Consider the following 15,257-nt stretch of genomic DNA (forward strand, 5'->3'; position numbering starts at 1 on the left):
GTTTGAGTATTTAAACAAATAGAGGGGATTTCAAAAAAAGGTAGGGACATTTTACAATGTAATATATTAAACTGTTCTCTTGCAGACTAAAAAGGAAGTTAAAAATATTGTAAACCAGAGGTCTTTTACATTGGATTTTCCTTTTGCGTACTGTTATAGAAAAAAAAATATTGTTTTTTTGTTTTTGTTTTGGGTACATTGTAAATTCTGAAATGTAAGCACTAAGACAAAAAATAGGCTAACAAATTGTAGTTTTGAAAATATTGTTTGTATAAGATTTTACCCTTATCTTGTATTTGCTGAGTGGAGACGGAAGAAGGAAAGTAACCAATGGTTAATTTATTTTGGTGCAACTTAGAGAATGATATATATTTTTTATGTTAGTCCCCTATTAATATATGACATTTGTAAGCCAACTTTCCTTTTAGTTGTTCTCCTCAGCATGTGCTCATAGAGAGCAGGCTTTGCCTTCTTTTATTTGGTTATATTTGCCAGTAACCCCGGTCCATAATTTTATTTATGACCTTCCACTATATAGTGTATGTCAATATTTAAATGAAAATTCTGAATAAAAATAATATTTTTGAGTAGGCTGCAAAGGTTATAAATGGCCTTCTCATGTATTTAGAAGATAACCTGTATTTTAGACCAGCACTGGCTTCAACAACAAGCTTGGCTGGAATGTCTCTTCATCTCAAACTTCCACTCAAGTTCACTCAAAGAAAAAAAAAATCACTATGATAAATTCAATATTCTTTTATTAATATATAGGCACTAAAAGCTCCAACTGTGTTTTCCCATTCAAATGCATTAATTTACACTCTCAAACATCTAACATTAATATTTCTCTTTTAATGCACAGCCCTACATGACCGTCTGCAAATAAGAAAACTGTGATATAAGATCACATTCTTAAACTTGATTTACCACTTTCTCCTGCATTATTTCTCTTTTCACACTGAATATTTCTGAAGACATGGTGTGCAGTAAGAGTATTTTTTAACAGTTTTCTAAAGAGAAACATTTAGGCAGCAGTTTTAAAAGACACAAACAAGAAACAGGAAATTTGACATTTCAACAACACCAGTAGTTCCTTTCTTTGGAACCTGAACATTTTTGTAATTTTACATTTTAAAGCATTTATTGTAAAATTGCTGTTTTGCTGAGGGAGATTTTTGTCCTCTAATTTTGCATCAATGAGCCAGAGACTGTTTGTGCAGCAGAACAATAAAATAAAGGCACAGACTAACATCCCTTTTTTACTTACTTTCATATTCATCTCAGTCTGCAACGAATCAGCAGCAGGTATGTGAGCCCTCACACACCTGCTGCTGATTAACTAATCAACAAACAAGAACAGAAAATGAACACAAATATAAAATAACCCATACATAAAACTTAAATAAAAAAAAACTGTGCTTATTATATACAATTAATTCTGTGACTGTCGATTTTCTATCTCATTATCCTGTAAAATCCTGCTAAAGAAATATTGGGAAATAGTAAAAAAATTATCCACTTTTCCCAATTAGTAACTCACTTTGCATTATAGTAATACAATATTATATTTAAAATGGTTCATCTTTATTTATTGAGCTATATTTTTCTCACTCATTCTTCATAGGTAACAAAAATAGTGCATTTTTTTGTTGATGGTGTGCCGACTTTTTTTGATGTATGAACTAAGTCATGCAATTTACTGATGACACTCTAATGTTTTGACTTTGCGTTTTGACTGCCCCACCCCCATCTCCCCCTTTCTAACCCCTCATTCCCCATCTCTAACGTCCCACTCCATCTCTATCTCTCTTCTTTTCTTCTGTCAGGGCCAACAAGGAATGCATACTAATGTAATTATCATACATAAAGATTAGCCTCAAATACAAAAAAGGTTTACAAAAATATACACTCTCTTTGTCTGAAGATCCATAAACCCTATTGTAACAGTAAAATCTGTCCAACACAAGAGGCCTTCAGCTCTGGTCTCCTTGCTCAGCTGTTGGACAGGACAAGTTAAAGAAAATGTTGTCACTTTACATTCAGTGTTATTTATGTGCTATTGCTTCTGTTGCCTTTGGCAACAAAATCCAGTCAATGTCAAAAGAAAACTCTTAAGGAGAGATTTATTTCATGGGGTAATTTAAGACGTGTACACTGGGAAAACTCACTTTTGCATCCGTCCCAAGAGCACACTTGTCCCTGGTGGGTCAGACTCTTTTTTTTTTTTTTTATTCTCAAAGGACAACTGCGCTCCTCACTCATGTCTTGTCCCTGAGCTCCATTTACTTCCTTAGAAATCAGGCTCTACTGGTGCAGCAGAGACATGTTGTGTTCCCCTCTCAGACAGTCTCTCTGTCTGCCTGCCAGACGCTGCTTGAGCCACTGCCGCTGCTCAGGTGTGGGCTCACCATGGAGCTGCAGGCACCACTGCAGAGCATGTTCAGCTTGGAATAACCCTTTCAGGCAAAACACACACATACTTGTAAAAAGAGGCAAACGCAGGGAGAACATTACTTCCTCTCTGCAAACAGCATTTCGGAAGATCTCATATAAAAACTGCATGATGGTTTTTAATTCCTTTTTTTTTTCAAATGAAATTGTCAAAACAGTAATGTTTATTGTTTAAGATTAGGAAATGCTAACTACTTTGTGAGATAAGACTCGAGGGCGGGACTGCATCAGCCACTAGCCAGGAGACACTAAACTCGCAGTGGGTTTTGGCGTGCATGAGCATGGTTTTGTGCACTCATAAATGTGTTTGCATTTCAATAATTTGGTTTGCTTAGTGGGAGAAGCTCTCATGCTGAACTAAAGGTAATGATGCAGTCCTTTTTTACCTCGGGGTCTGCAGATGTGCAGCAGAAGGCAGCTGAGCTTCAGCTGAGACAGCACTTTCACTTCAATTCAACAAAGTCAATCCCTCTATCCCTTCCTCTAATCCAAACTTTTCAGACTCTATCTAGTTCCATGGTATTCGTCCATGCAGCAGTCATATTATGCTCTGTGATCATTCTCAGATGGCGTTAAGCTTGTAGAAAATGCGAAGGTGTCAAATAAGGCTCACATTAGCATGTTAAAGTGTGGAGGCAGGTGGAAGTACATAGCAGTGGAGTGCAGAGCAAGAGAACGCAAGTAAATAAGCAGAAGAGCAGCTTACAGCAATCCCGAAAAGGAGAGGAGCACAGCTTTAAGTCTTGGAGGAATTTGAAAGCCACAAAAATCCAGTTGCGGATATTAAGAGGCTTAATCTAAGAGCTTGCCGAGGCTGAGTTTTGCTGTGTGGGCCCCATCACTATCATCCTTGACAGAGGTTAAAGAGGAGACATAGGGGAATAAGGAGGAGAAGAAGGCAGATTTGAGGAGAAAGGCAGTTGATTATCAATAAGACTGTTTTTTTTGTTTTGTTTTTTAAGACTGTTTATATAGGTTTTTGCAACAGAAATAATTGCAAGTTTAGTTAAGAATATGTTCTCTTTGTGTGTGAATCAAGTTCTGCCCTGTTAACCATGCTATATCTAGGCCTTGTTAATAAAAGCAACGGTTGGAGATGATCTAAAGCAGGGAGCATGTGTCGGGCATGAGCACAGGAATTAGAGATTCATGACTTATGATTCATTAAAACCATAATTAGGCTTAACTAAGTAATCCAACTGTAGTGCACAAGTCACAATGATATAGAGTGACGGGCTGAGCTGAAACTCATTAGGCTAAAGCTGCAGATGACTCCCAGAAGATATAAATGAAAACAAAGCAGACGGTTGGGCAGGTGGATAACAGGTTTTCTCTTTGCCTCTTTGACATTCTTTTGCTCTTTCTTGGCAATTGTGCTTCATGTGATGTGAATCCTACATAATGTCATATATTCTTTTTTGCAGACTTGTGCACTCATCAGAACAACTTTAAAGTCCTTGTTGCATGTTTTTCTCGTGCTTGCTTGAAAAGCTTGAAACTGTTTTTTTTTTGTTTTGTTTTTGGTACCCCGAGTCTTAATCTTGTAACAAAGAGTTTATCAAATTATTTCAAAGTATTTTTCCTTTGAAACAAGCTTTAATTATGTTTCCTTGGTAGAAAATTAAATAGAACTGTTGTGTCTGTCTTTCACTGCGTTTAGGAAGTATCAACAGGGCTGGTGCAGCAGTGCCAACATTCCTCCGGACCCCCACGGTGATCCAGCCCCTCCTGGACATGAAGCCGTTCCTGCAGTTCCCCATGGAAACGCCTCCTCCTCCACACAGCATGAACCTCTTCCACAACTTCAACACAGTAAGAGCGGATGCTGACACAAACATTCAGAACTTATTGCTACAGCGATGAAAAAAAAGGGATGTCCAAACGTTTCAAATGTATCATCCTGGATAGATTAAATATGCTATGACTTTACATTTCATCTGTTTCTGCATATTGAAACACTTAGGGGACACGGGACACTTAGGGTTATAAACAATCATAGTGACAGAGACTGCAGCACGACATTAACACACCCTGTGCCCTACTCTTGAAATCAAAGGTCACTAATTAAAGAGCAGCTCTGCGGCCAACTTTAGAGTAACATTCCTCAAGCATCATGGTCTTTGTGATGTGGTATATTTATTTTTTGGTTTGATGTTTTGTTAACAGAGAGATCTTTTTTGTTCCCTCTTCTCTGGACTCAAACAAGATGAACTTCTAGAGACATTTTCCATCACAGCAGCTCAGTATAAACCTCCACACAGTCAACAGCTCTCTCTTCAGTAACATGTATAACCAAACAATTAGTATGGACACTACACAGTCACTGCTATGCCTGAGCTCTGTCTCTATGTGTCATCTCAAATATTTGACTGGAGTGCTGGAAGGCAGCACACCATTTGCCTCTGACAAATTGTATATGTCTGCTATGTGCTTTTATCATTCTGGTCATGTCACTGTAGGCGCAGCAGCAGAAATGCAGACATTGGGACCATAAAGTCACTTTAATAGCCCACAGTGGGTATTGGTTTGAATGAAAGTCTTTTGCCTGCCAAACGGCACTCAGTCCAGCAGACTAAAATTATACAATCACTCTGCTACCACGCTTGCCTCTGTTAGCACTGATCCCTCTTTCTTGTTCTCTTCATTTTGTCTGCAGCAGTCCTTTAGGGTTTAGCTCTTCTCTTTTTGTAGCATCCCTCTGCTCCTCATCCTTAACAAAAGGTTAACTATGTCTCGGGTTCCACAGGGATACTGTGATCGTTAATAGATGTTGTTGCTGATGGCTGAGCAGCAAGAATGTGTTTTACAGCCATGTGGCCAGGAGATGGGGCCAAGAGAGAGGTTTGGAGGACAGACTGACCTTACAGATTTCCTATATGTACTGGTCCATAAAGCAGAGGCAATGCTTCTGCTGTACTGTCCTGAAATCAAACTGTTGTTTGATTTAAAAGGCTAAAAGAAGATCATTCGTAAACCACTTAGCAGAACTGTAGCCAGTGTTTGTGATCCTGGGATGGCAGAACATATCAATTTGGTTGTTTTAGTTTTAACCGTTTTCTGCTCTGTCACTGGCATTGCTGTATCAGAGGCTTCTCTCTGCATGCGTTCAGATAAACACACTCTTTTTAATTAGGTCACTGTATCATTGAAATGGGAATTGTTAGTGCACTGAGCTGGCAGCTGGTTGATCGTTTTTCCCCTTTAATCAGCGATGTGCTAAGTTTGTTCAGTCTTTATGAGAATCTATTTTACATAAAGGGCTTTTAGCCCAATAACAAAGAAGTGGCCTCTTTCAAAGCCATAAGCAGCCTTAATGACACTCAAATGGTATTTGTTCTTTTCCTGCTTGCCTCTCTCAATGTGCCTGTAGACAAGTGACAATACTGAATTGTTGATCCGCAGACGAGAGGATGTCCAGACAGACACATGTATTTTGTACACCAAGTAAGGCCACTTTAGCACAGGTTGCTTCGTTCTGAAGATGTACAATCTCACGGAGGTCTCCCTGATTCTTAACATGACTTGTGGTGAAGCCCTGATCATCTGACTCAAGTCTCAGAGAAAACATTTGCGTCAATTTATAGTTACAGTGTTTTTTTATGTGCTTTAAACAGCATTTTTGTTCAGTGAGATGAAAACATCTCAATTAATCTGATGGAAAAACATAAGTCACTGCTTAAAATCATCTTCTGTGTTCAGTTTTTGCCCAAAGACACTGAAATCTTGAAGAGCTGAACATCACAAACGTCACAAACATGAGCACTTACTGTACTCTTCCTAAAGAAATTCCTCTGAGGAGTTCGTGAATGGGTTGACATCATGTCTGTAATGGTCATTTGTCTTGGACCATGCAGTAGCGTGAAGGTCATTTCACTGTTCTTGTGAAACAACAAGATCGTTTTTTGGTTTGTGATAAATGCTTGGAATGTGGACGTTTGCATTGAAGAGAAGTGAAAATACTCATTTCTGGAATTAAAATCTTTTATCAGATGCTGACATAAAACAAACAAAAACACCAACTGTCTTGTATTGGAAGGATGCTTGGAGCCACAAATACGAACTGCTTTGCAGCTTTTCTTGTTCAACTTAAAAACGTGGCTTTAGCACAGCAGAGGCTGTGTGAACAAACTTTATTTTCCTTATAATTAGGAGAGAATGAAAGATTTGACTCCTAACAGATCTGGTTTATTTTAGAAAGTGGAGAACATTTAGATTAAAAAAGCACCTTGGTAGATTTAGTCAGTGTACATGAGGAGAAAGGAAGAGAGTATAGAGAGAAGGGGAGGAGAAAAGTGGGAGAGAAGGGAATAAAGGGAAGCGAGAGGCAGGAAGAGGAAAAGAAGTAAAGGAGGGGAGAGGAGGAGACTGAACAGAAGGGACAGGCACTTGTTAGGTCCTGCACTCTATAAAGAGAGGGAGAGATTTTGTTCTTGTTTTGAACAAGAAAACAAGAAAACTATATCTTACTTGGCAATGAGACATATTGCATGAGCTTTATTTTTTGCATTTAACACTGACAAACTGGTGGACTCAATGGGTGAGGAAGGTGCACCACATACCCTCACCTTCAATCAGGCTGAGACCCAGACACTCTCAGGAGGATCAATGCAGCTTCAAGCTTCTGCTGACACAGAGGAGACAAGGGTGAGTACCACAACACAGAGTTTCTCCCCTCTTTTCCTTTTTTTGTGGTCACCCATCCTAATCCGGGAATAACTCAAAAGTACTCCAGGAGTTGTACTTCAAAGGCTGCTTTGAATTGGCATATATTACTTAGTCTGCCAGAAGGATTCTACTGAGAGTGCAGAGCAGTGCACTCTTATTGTGTCAGGAGGAGGTTGATCAAACATGGAAAAGAGCACTGATGAAACTATCCAGAGGACAAAGACTAAAGTGAGAGGTTTTAATATATGCATCTATTGACCGTGTGAGGCTGTTGACATGATCACTTCCTGACGACGGAGTCTGTGGTTTTCCTCAGATGTGGCACATTTCCATTTAAATATTTTGCCCACCAGGTCAGGCTAGCTCTCTTTTTAAGGTTTTGGTGTATCACCACACATTTCTTGTGAAAACAAGACAAAGCAAAAAGCACAATTACCGACTTAAGCTGAAGTGTGAGTTTTGGAAAATCCCTGTGCAGTCACAGAGCTCCACTCCGGTTTCATGAGAACATGTTTTTGGAGCGCATTAGAGAAAGAGGTTACGTGAGCTGCTTTCCAAAAAGCTTGTTGGCAGCTGGGTTTTTGACAAGTGGATGAACCAGAGCTGACTCACGCCCAGCACACTGGGCCGACTGGCCGGAGAGAAACCCCATGATTCATGCCTGACATTCACTCTACACCAGGCCTGTTCAGTTTCAAATTAAACTTGAGCAAGAAAGCAGAGGTTCGCATTCTGACTCTGGGAGCTTTGATCTGAAGGAACACTTGACAAAACCTGCTGGAAGTTTTGCTGTGACTTAAAAGTGACACAAACAAATATTTTCTTGTTTGTTTTCTGGTGATGTAGTATTTACCAGGGCAAGAAATCTTTAATTTTGTTATTTATCAATTTGCCAAAAGAAGCAATAAAGTAGCTTTGTCTGTTTGCAAGGAAGAGAAAACAATGAGTTGTGAAACTTTGGGAAAAGAGCCAAAATAAGATAAGAATGAGCAATGTGAGGATGTCCAGTCAGTCTTATTTTCCTCTATTTATTTCCCATTTTTCATCCTTTTTTTTCTATATCTTTTCCAGTTAATCTTTATCCACTGTGTCTATCAGTCTAGGTACGTTACAGTACTTCAGAATAATGCAAAAATTATTTTTAGCTTAGGAATTAGGACTTTTTTCGTACTTGTAACTTTCGTTTTGTACCACTAGCTTATGTTTTGTAAGTTATCCTGTTGAGACCTGGCGTCCACATACGAGGAAATCACATTGTGGGTTTTATTACGACTGTAATCATCTGATAAAGACCTGTGACTGAAATAAAAAAGGCATATTAAACAAGAGCTTGGATCTCAAGAGGTGATGTTTTGTAACTTACACACATTTTAAAAATACAAAACAAAACCGTCATAATTTTTTTTTTACCATATTTGGGATGCATGGGTTTGTTTTGTACCTGTAGCCTGGAACATGAAACTTGGAATTTGTATTTTCAAAATGTGTGCAAGTTACAAAACATAACTTACAAATACAAAATGTAAGCTACAGGTACAAAACAGAAGTTTCAAATACAAAACTGAAGTCCCAATTCTAGTTTTATAAAATCAAATAGATATAGTCATGCAAGCTAAATAAACCCTTTTCCTAAATCAGTGCTTTTGCCTTTGCATTGAGACTTCCTTTCTATTTTTTTCAATGCATTTGTTTATTTTGAACTGATCAAATAAAAATAAAAGATCATAAACAGGAGTATAACAATTAATGACAATATTGCAAAGTTCAAAAAGGGCTTTTGATCATGTGTAACAAATTATTGAGTCTAAGCCCTTTAAATCATGCAGTTAAAAGTCAAATGAATTCTTCATGAAAATATTAATGTGGGGGAAAATGGGGCACATTGCTGCCTCTATGTCACAATTTATTTTCTTTGAAGCTTAAGTAAGCACAAAATGTCAGCTGTAACAGATGAACAGGGAAAAGCTGTGTGATGACAAACTGAGGATGCTACATGTCCAACTTAATAACTCCAAGTAAATCATAGACTAATCAATTCTCCTCCCATGTTTTTTTAAAGTCTTGTTAAAAAGCCTATTTAAAGCCTAGCGTGAAGCCATTCAAACTTACCAACTCGTTGTTTTTATCCGATGGGAGTTTTTGTTGTTCTGCCTCCGAGAATGCATCAACCTCCCTCATTATTTGTTTTCTTTAATTAAAATATTTTTCTATTTTCGGTTCTGTTTTTTCTTTCTGTCACTCCTCATGTAATGGGGTCATTTATATCTTTGATGGGACTGTGGCTGTTGGGTGGCACTCTGTGAGATAAGGAAAGCTTGGCAGTCAGCCTCACAGAAGGCAGTAATGAACTAAACTTTTGTTTTTCAAAGACTGTTGAAGAACTGTACTGAGCATTCATTCTCTCATGACCTCTTTAGCTAAAACACCATGCATCAAAGCGTATCAGTCCTGCCAGCCAGAAGTTTATTGTTCCCTTTTTTATTGCTCCTGCACTCCTAGACATTCATTTTTATAAGTGTTGCTTGCTTCGACTGCAAAGACGAATTGTCTCCAATGGAAATCTTCATCATCCATTGAGTCCAAATTAATTCTAAGGTAAACTTACCACGATTCCTGGATAAATTTAGCTTCAAACACAGATAAACAATTGGAAAGGAGCCATTTTACTTCAAACCACACTGGGTCTTTTGTGTCTAGGCTAGATTTATGAAGGGATTATACAATGACATGTACGATGTGCTGCTAAGTGAGTTAGTTAAATTTATACAAGGTGCTTAACACCAGACGAATGATTGACATCCAGCCTCAAACAATACCCACAAGGACAGCGGGAAGCTGCAGCTTGTCCAAGATCACAGTCATAACTTTTGGTTAGAGTGTCAACACTTCAGCTTTACACAAACCTACACATTCAGCGAAGCTTGGGAAAATACTGTAAACATTCATGTCAGACTCCGGGAAGGATGTGAATTTAAGAGTCCAAACTTTATGAGATGTACAGCTCACTTATCTTTTCCCTGTTATTTTTGTATCTTCATCTGTCAGATGGACCCTGTGCAGAAAGCTGTCATCAACCACACCTTTGGAGTTCCTCTGGTAAAGACCAAACGACCCGTCATCTCTTGCAACGTCTGCCAGATCCGCTTCAACTCTGAGGTACAGGAACATGAATCAAAAACAATCATACGCAGAATTACTCCCATTTGCTTGACGTTGTTTCAATGGATATAAATCTACTAGAAGGAAGTGTGTTCCTCTGTGTTTACCCTAAGGCAGAATGACAAGCAGAGAATGTGGTGCATGTTTTCCTCTTTGTTTCCTCTGGATTTTTTTTTTTCTTAGACTCCACTGGAATTTGTATCAAGGCAGCTCAAAGTGCAGCTGGGTCAGCTGCGATAACTTTCAGTTAGATGGTAAACATGAACATCTTTAGAGAAACACATCTCGAGGAAATAATCATTTTAAGAGTCTCTGTTGGGGTTTTTTAGTTTGTTATTAAAAAAATCATCTGTTCCTCCACTTGGATTTCTTTGTGTAAAAGGTTTATGTCATCCAGAAAAAAAAAGTTCAAGTATTCATAACTGAGGAGTCACACACAAAAACAAAAATGGCTCAAAAGTATTAAATTTGGAGCCATTTCAAAACCCCTCTTCTCTTTGTTCCAAAGACAGACAGGATGGACACATGGCAACATCAGCTCTAAATGTCATGTGTGCAGTGTATAATTTGGCTGTGATTCTCTTAGGTCCAGAATTCAAAGCCGGGGCATGCATTTATCTACATTACACAACATTAAGGAGTGGATCGGTGCTATATATAGTCTTCAGAGCTACAATCATGGTTTCTGTGGGGCCAGGGAGCTGCAGGGCTGTAATCTTCTCTTTGGAGAGTTCTCTGGGTTGTATCTTTACAGGCTGCAGGAAACGGTTAAACAGAAATGTTTATATATAAAATACTTTGAGCCCCACTGCTAGAAATAAAGTACCAACTTCTTTAGTTTATTCGTCTTGCAAGTACAAATGATCAAAGTGTTGGAAAATGTTGAAAAGTAATTCATTTTAAGTCCAAAGTATACAAATAAGTCACACATATATTACTTCTTTCCAAAAAGAATTTACGTTAAAGGAGCACAGTAATTTAAATCAAAGTTTGAAGGTATTTAATTGGATGCCCAGCCTTGCTGTGTCACTTCTTATCAACACCTCATTATTTCAGCACAGTTTCCTGATAATAAAGTCAAATTCTACTCATCTTTATCTCAAGCAGACTTTATATTGTGCTACTGTTTCTGGATCTCATGAAGCAAACCTATAATTATGATTTTTTTTAAATCCACACCCTCTGGGGCAAATGGGTGGATTGGAGTGTGGTGGAGACTTTCAATGTCCTCAGCCAATGGCAGCAACTTTAAAAAGAAATATCTGTTAAATTTCAGTTTCATCATTCTTAAACTGATTCCTTTTGAATTAAAGAAAGACGGTTTGAAAATAATAACTCAAACTTTTTCAGATCATGCTGTGTTATGGAAAGAGGGAGAGATCAGATCTGTTCTGTTCCACCAATATAATCTTCTTCAACACTTTATGGGGTCAAGCAATTGTATTTACTTTGTGTGCTTTGTTACTAAGAGGCTGCAGGGAAAAAGAAATGCGATTTAATGTGGTTAATTATGTTGAGGAAATGAAAGCAAAATGACAAACACAAAAAAACTATTCAAAGTTAAATCAGTATAAACATTGATTTAAATAAAAAAGAACCTTGGTTTCTTTATCACAAATGTTTAATGGATGAAATCTTCACTCCAAAGAACTTTGAGGTGCATATGCTGTTTCTGGGACATGTTTAGACTTTGTCCTTTACCAGGTTGTTTTGTTGTTGTTTGTGCGTTGACACACTTGCTGAAAATCTACGTTTTGTCTTTACCATCTAGCTTTGCCCTTTAGTGCTGTAGCTTTGTCCTTCCAGCTGTGTCTGTCCTTTTCCTCAGTCTGTATCTTCCTTAGCACCATCTTCGTCATTCTGCTATCTGTCTGCCTCTCTCTCTTACTGCATTATTTACATCATGAAAATGCCTAAATTTGCCTGCCACTAGCTTTTGTAAGATGCATTCATCAAGGGCATGGATTAGTGTCTTCCTCTGATGGGCCCCAGTGAATCCTGGGAAATTGGTGGAAAGGGACTTGGAGGGGGAGGACAGGAGATGATGAGAGGGGGGATTTGTGCCCTCTTTTTCCCCTGCTGTGCGGTTGTGCAACGTGCTACAGCTGTTTTATGCAGAATAACCTTGGCGTACTGCATCAGTGGCATCAGGGGCTCGGTGAAGCTGCATTGAACGACGTCACAGCCGCTGCAGCAGAGCAGGCTGATGCATATCGTATTGTTCTTTCTCCCGCTCTCTTCTCTTCTTTCCTTTTCTTTGAGTTTGCTTCTCGATTGTTCCCCTTTTCTTTCACTTTGTCTCAGCTGAAGATCCATTTTCACACTTTGTTTGAGTGCTAAAAGATTCCCTTGAGGGTGATGAATGAGTTTTTCCATCTGCAGTCTTTTAGACATTGCAACACAGTCATGTTCTGGGCTCTCTGATAAATTTGCTCTTTTTTACATAAACCCCGTTCCCCGTGCAGCTTTTCGAAACAGTTTTTTTAAGTTTCCTGAGTGGGCACATAGTGTGTTTCTTCCTCATCCTTCCATCCAACCTCACAAAACAACCCGTTTGGCACTTGATTCCCTTCAGCAGTGAAGGTAATGTGAAGAGATTCCGCGGCTGCCATGTCACGCATTACTGTCTCTCTGTTTTCCCCCATTCAGCTGGGAAATTCTCTCAGAAGTCCTGAAACTCTGTTCCCTGCAGCTCCCCTAAACTTGGTCTGCAGGCTTTGCAGAAGACAGTTCTGTAAAGCTGCTTTGATGGAGAAAAATTATCAGCGTGATTTAGCAAAGTGGGATTCTCTGACAGGCTGCAGGCTGTGCTTTAAGTTCTCCGTGACAGCCCAGGCCATTACACATGCATTCACAGATACCAACATGAGGAAAGCACGAACAACTGAGCACAGTAACATTACTCATCACCCCCTGCCTGCTCTGCTAAGCTACATGATCTTCACATGTGAGCTCTTGATCAGTGTGATGTTCCAGGTGTCAGTCAAACTGTCCAGACCTTCAGTACTCAATGTTACTGCAGTGTGTTTTTTTGTTTTGTGGTGTTGTGGACTGTGTGTGGCTGGTCAAAATAGACAGAAAGCACATTTCCCTCAGTCCTAAACAGTTTCTATCCATCAGCTTATAAAATTGTTGCAACTAATCATGACTTAGAAAGCTAAACAGCAACACAGATCATGGCACTCCTGTGCATGAGTCAAGTTTGGTGCAGACAGAAAGAGTCTGCGCCTGCATGGAAGCTGTCTTTTGTTATCGAAGGGCACATTAACTAAAGTGTGTTTGTTTACTGCCACCCTCTGTGAAAGCTGGACTTCAGAGGACAGCTTAGTACGAGGGCCCTGCAACTCATTTAGTGCTGCTTCTGACTCACATACCTCTGTGCAAAGACACAGCAGATCCCACCAATGTCATAGTGGTCTCTTGACAGATGACTCTGAACAAACACATCATGAAGCAGTTTGTCTGTCATCAAGAGATTAGCTTCACCAGCATACATCTCTGCATCTCTTTATTTGCTGGAAAGCAGAACCTCCAGTCTTAATGTTTTCATCCTGGTGCATAGACTGTTCTACTGACTTTTACCTTTTTTTTCACAATTTGACCAAACAAAATCAAAAACATACATTTTCTTATCTGAAAATGATTGCATTACCATGCATCAACTAGCTCCAAATTAATGTGTACTGTTGTCACAGAACATCTTTTAGGGAAAAAAAAAGCCTTAAGTCTGGAAAAGAGAATTGGGTCTTCAAGCACATGGGGTATCATAATGACTCTGAGTTCAAATCCTGTTAGCACGTCTATCAGAAACACTTTTATCATGAAAGTTGAGTGCTGTTGGGGTTTTCTAGATTTTTTTAAAGAGCAGAAATTGTTTGGTGGAGCATCAACATTCTTTGAATATTGGCTAATAGGCTTGTCTGATTTCCTCTAGCAGTGAAGACGCATGCAAACAATAAAAGAGGTTTTTGGAGAAAACCATTAAATATAGACATTAAAAAAATATGCATCTTTACTATGGAACATTCTAACAAAGTAACCTCAAACATTAAATCTAAGTTGTTTTCTGTTTACTTATCACCACATTAAAGTTAACTTATGGTTATGTTCTTGGGTGTCCTTTTGCCTGCATCCAGACATGAATTCTAATAAGAATGTGTAGAGGAAATCAAAGATCAGAGTGTTGGCAAAGAGATGTTCTTTTTTAACAAACAGATGGAAATAGTTAAATGGAGAAGGATTCCAAAATCTGAGAGCATGTAAAGAACTTGTAAGCAATCATGAAGATTGATTGTTGTGACAATACAAAAAAAACGTTGATTAAGTTTCCAAAGCAGTGATTTTCATCCTCTTAAACAACATTTTTTCAATGGATCTTAGCATAGAATAAAACGGTAGAATAAACAACCTTGCATGATCGGCATGACTGTATTTGTTTTCTGGCATAACTGTTCTTGTTCTTTCCTTCCCAGAGCCAGGCAGAGGCCCACTACAAAGGAAACCGCCATGCCAGGAGAGTGAAAGGCATCGAGACCTCCAAGAGCCGTCCGCAAGAGAGGGACAAGCTTCACAGTCTACCCCCCACTTCATCCCCATCTCCCCCTGGAGCCCCTGGAAGTGCTACAGACAGTGAACCCAGCAAAGGGGGTAAGTGAAATCACTGCAGGAGGTGGAGACAATATATATATGTATATATATAAATATGAAAGTGTTTGTTTGAGTTGAGTTGTAGAAACAAAAGTCTCATTTCTCACAGGAAGTTTACAGTTTAGTTGAAAAAAAATGAAAGCCACTCCGGGTTAATAAAAGCCTGTAATCACAGCAGCTGGATTACAGGCTGTGAGCCAGGAGCTGTGGGAAAAATGCTCTCTGTGTGGTCTGTAGCAACAAGAAATGCCATTTGTTTTTGTAGAGAATCTAATATTTCTGCGTTTAAATTGTTGTGAATCAGGAGCAGATAAAAAAAATACCATTGGAAAAAG

General features: G+C 38.8%; 1 protein-coding gene across 4 annotated transcripts in view; it reads left to right on the forward strand.

Moving 5' to 3' along the window:
* The window catches only part of LOC101170514 (zinc finger protein 385A), a 67,357-nt gene that overhangs the window by 35,490 nt on the left and 16,610 nt on the right, over positions 1-15,257 (forward strand). For 3 of the 4 annotated variants that reach the window (XM_011477078.3, XM_004070698.4, XM_020704641.2), the window contains exons 2-4: positions 4,112-4,263; positions 10,162-10,272; positions 14,748-14,922. In XM_011477078.3, coding sequence (XP_011475380.1) covers positions 4,112-4,263; positions 10,162-10,272; positions 14,748-14,922 — 438 coding nt within the window. Of the gene's footprint in view, positions 1-4,111; positions 4,264-6,794; positions 7,096-10,161; positions 10,273-14,747; positions 14,923-15,257 lie in introns of those variants that run through there. The other variant, XM_011477079.3, reaches the window with a different exon arrangement.

The sequence above is a fragment of the Oryzias latipes genome, chromosome 7, assembly GCF_002234675.1.
Source record: "Oryzias latipes chromosome 7, ASM223467v1".
NCBI lineage: Eukaryota > Metazoa > Chordata > Actinopteri > Beloniformes > Adrianichthyidae > Oryzias > Oryzias latipes.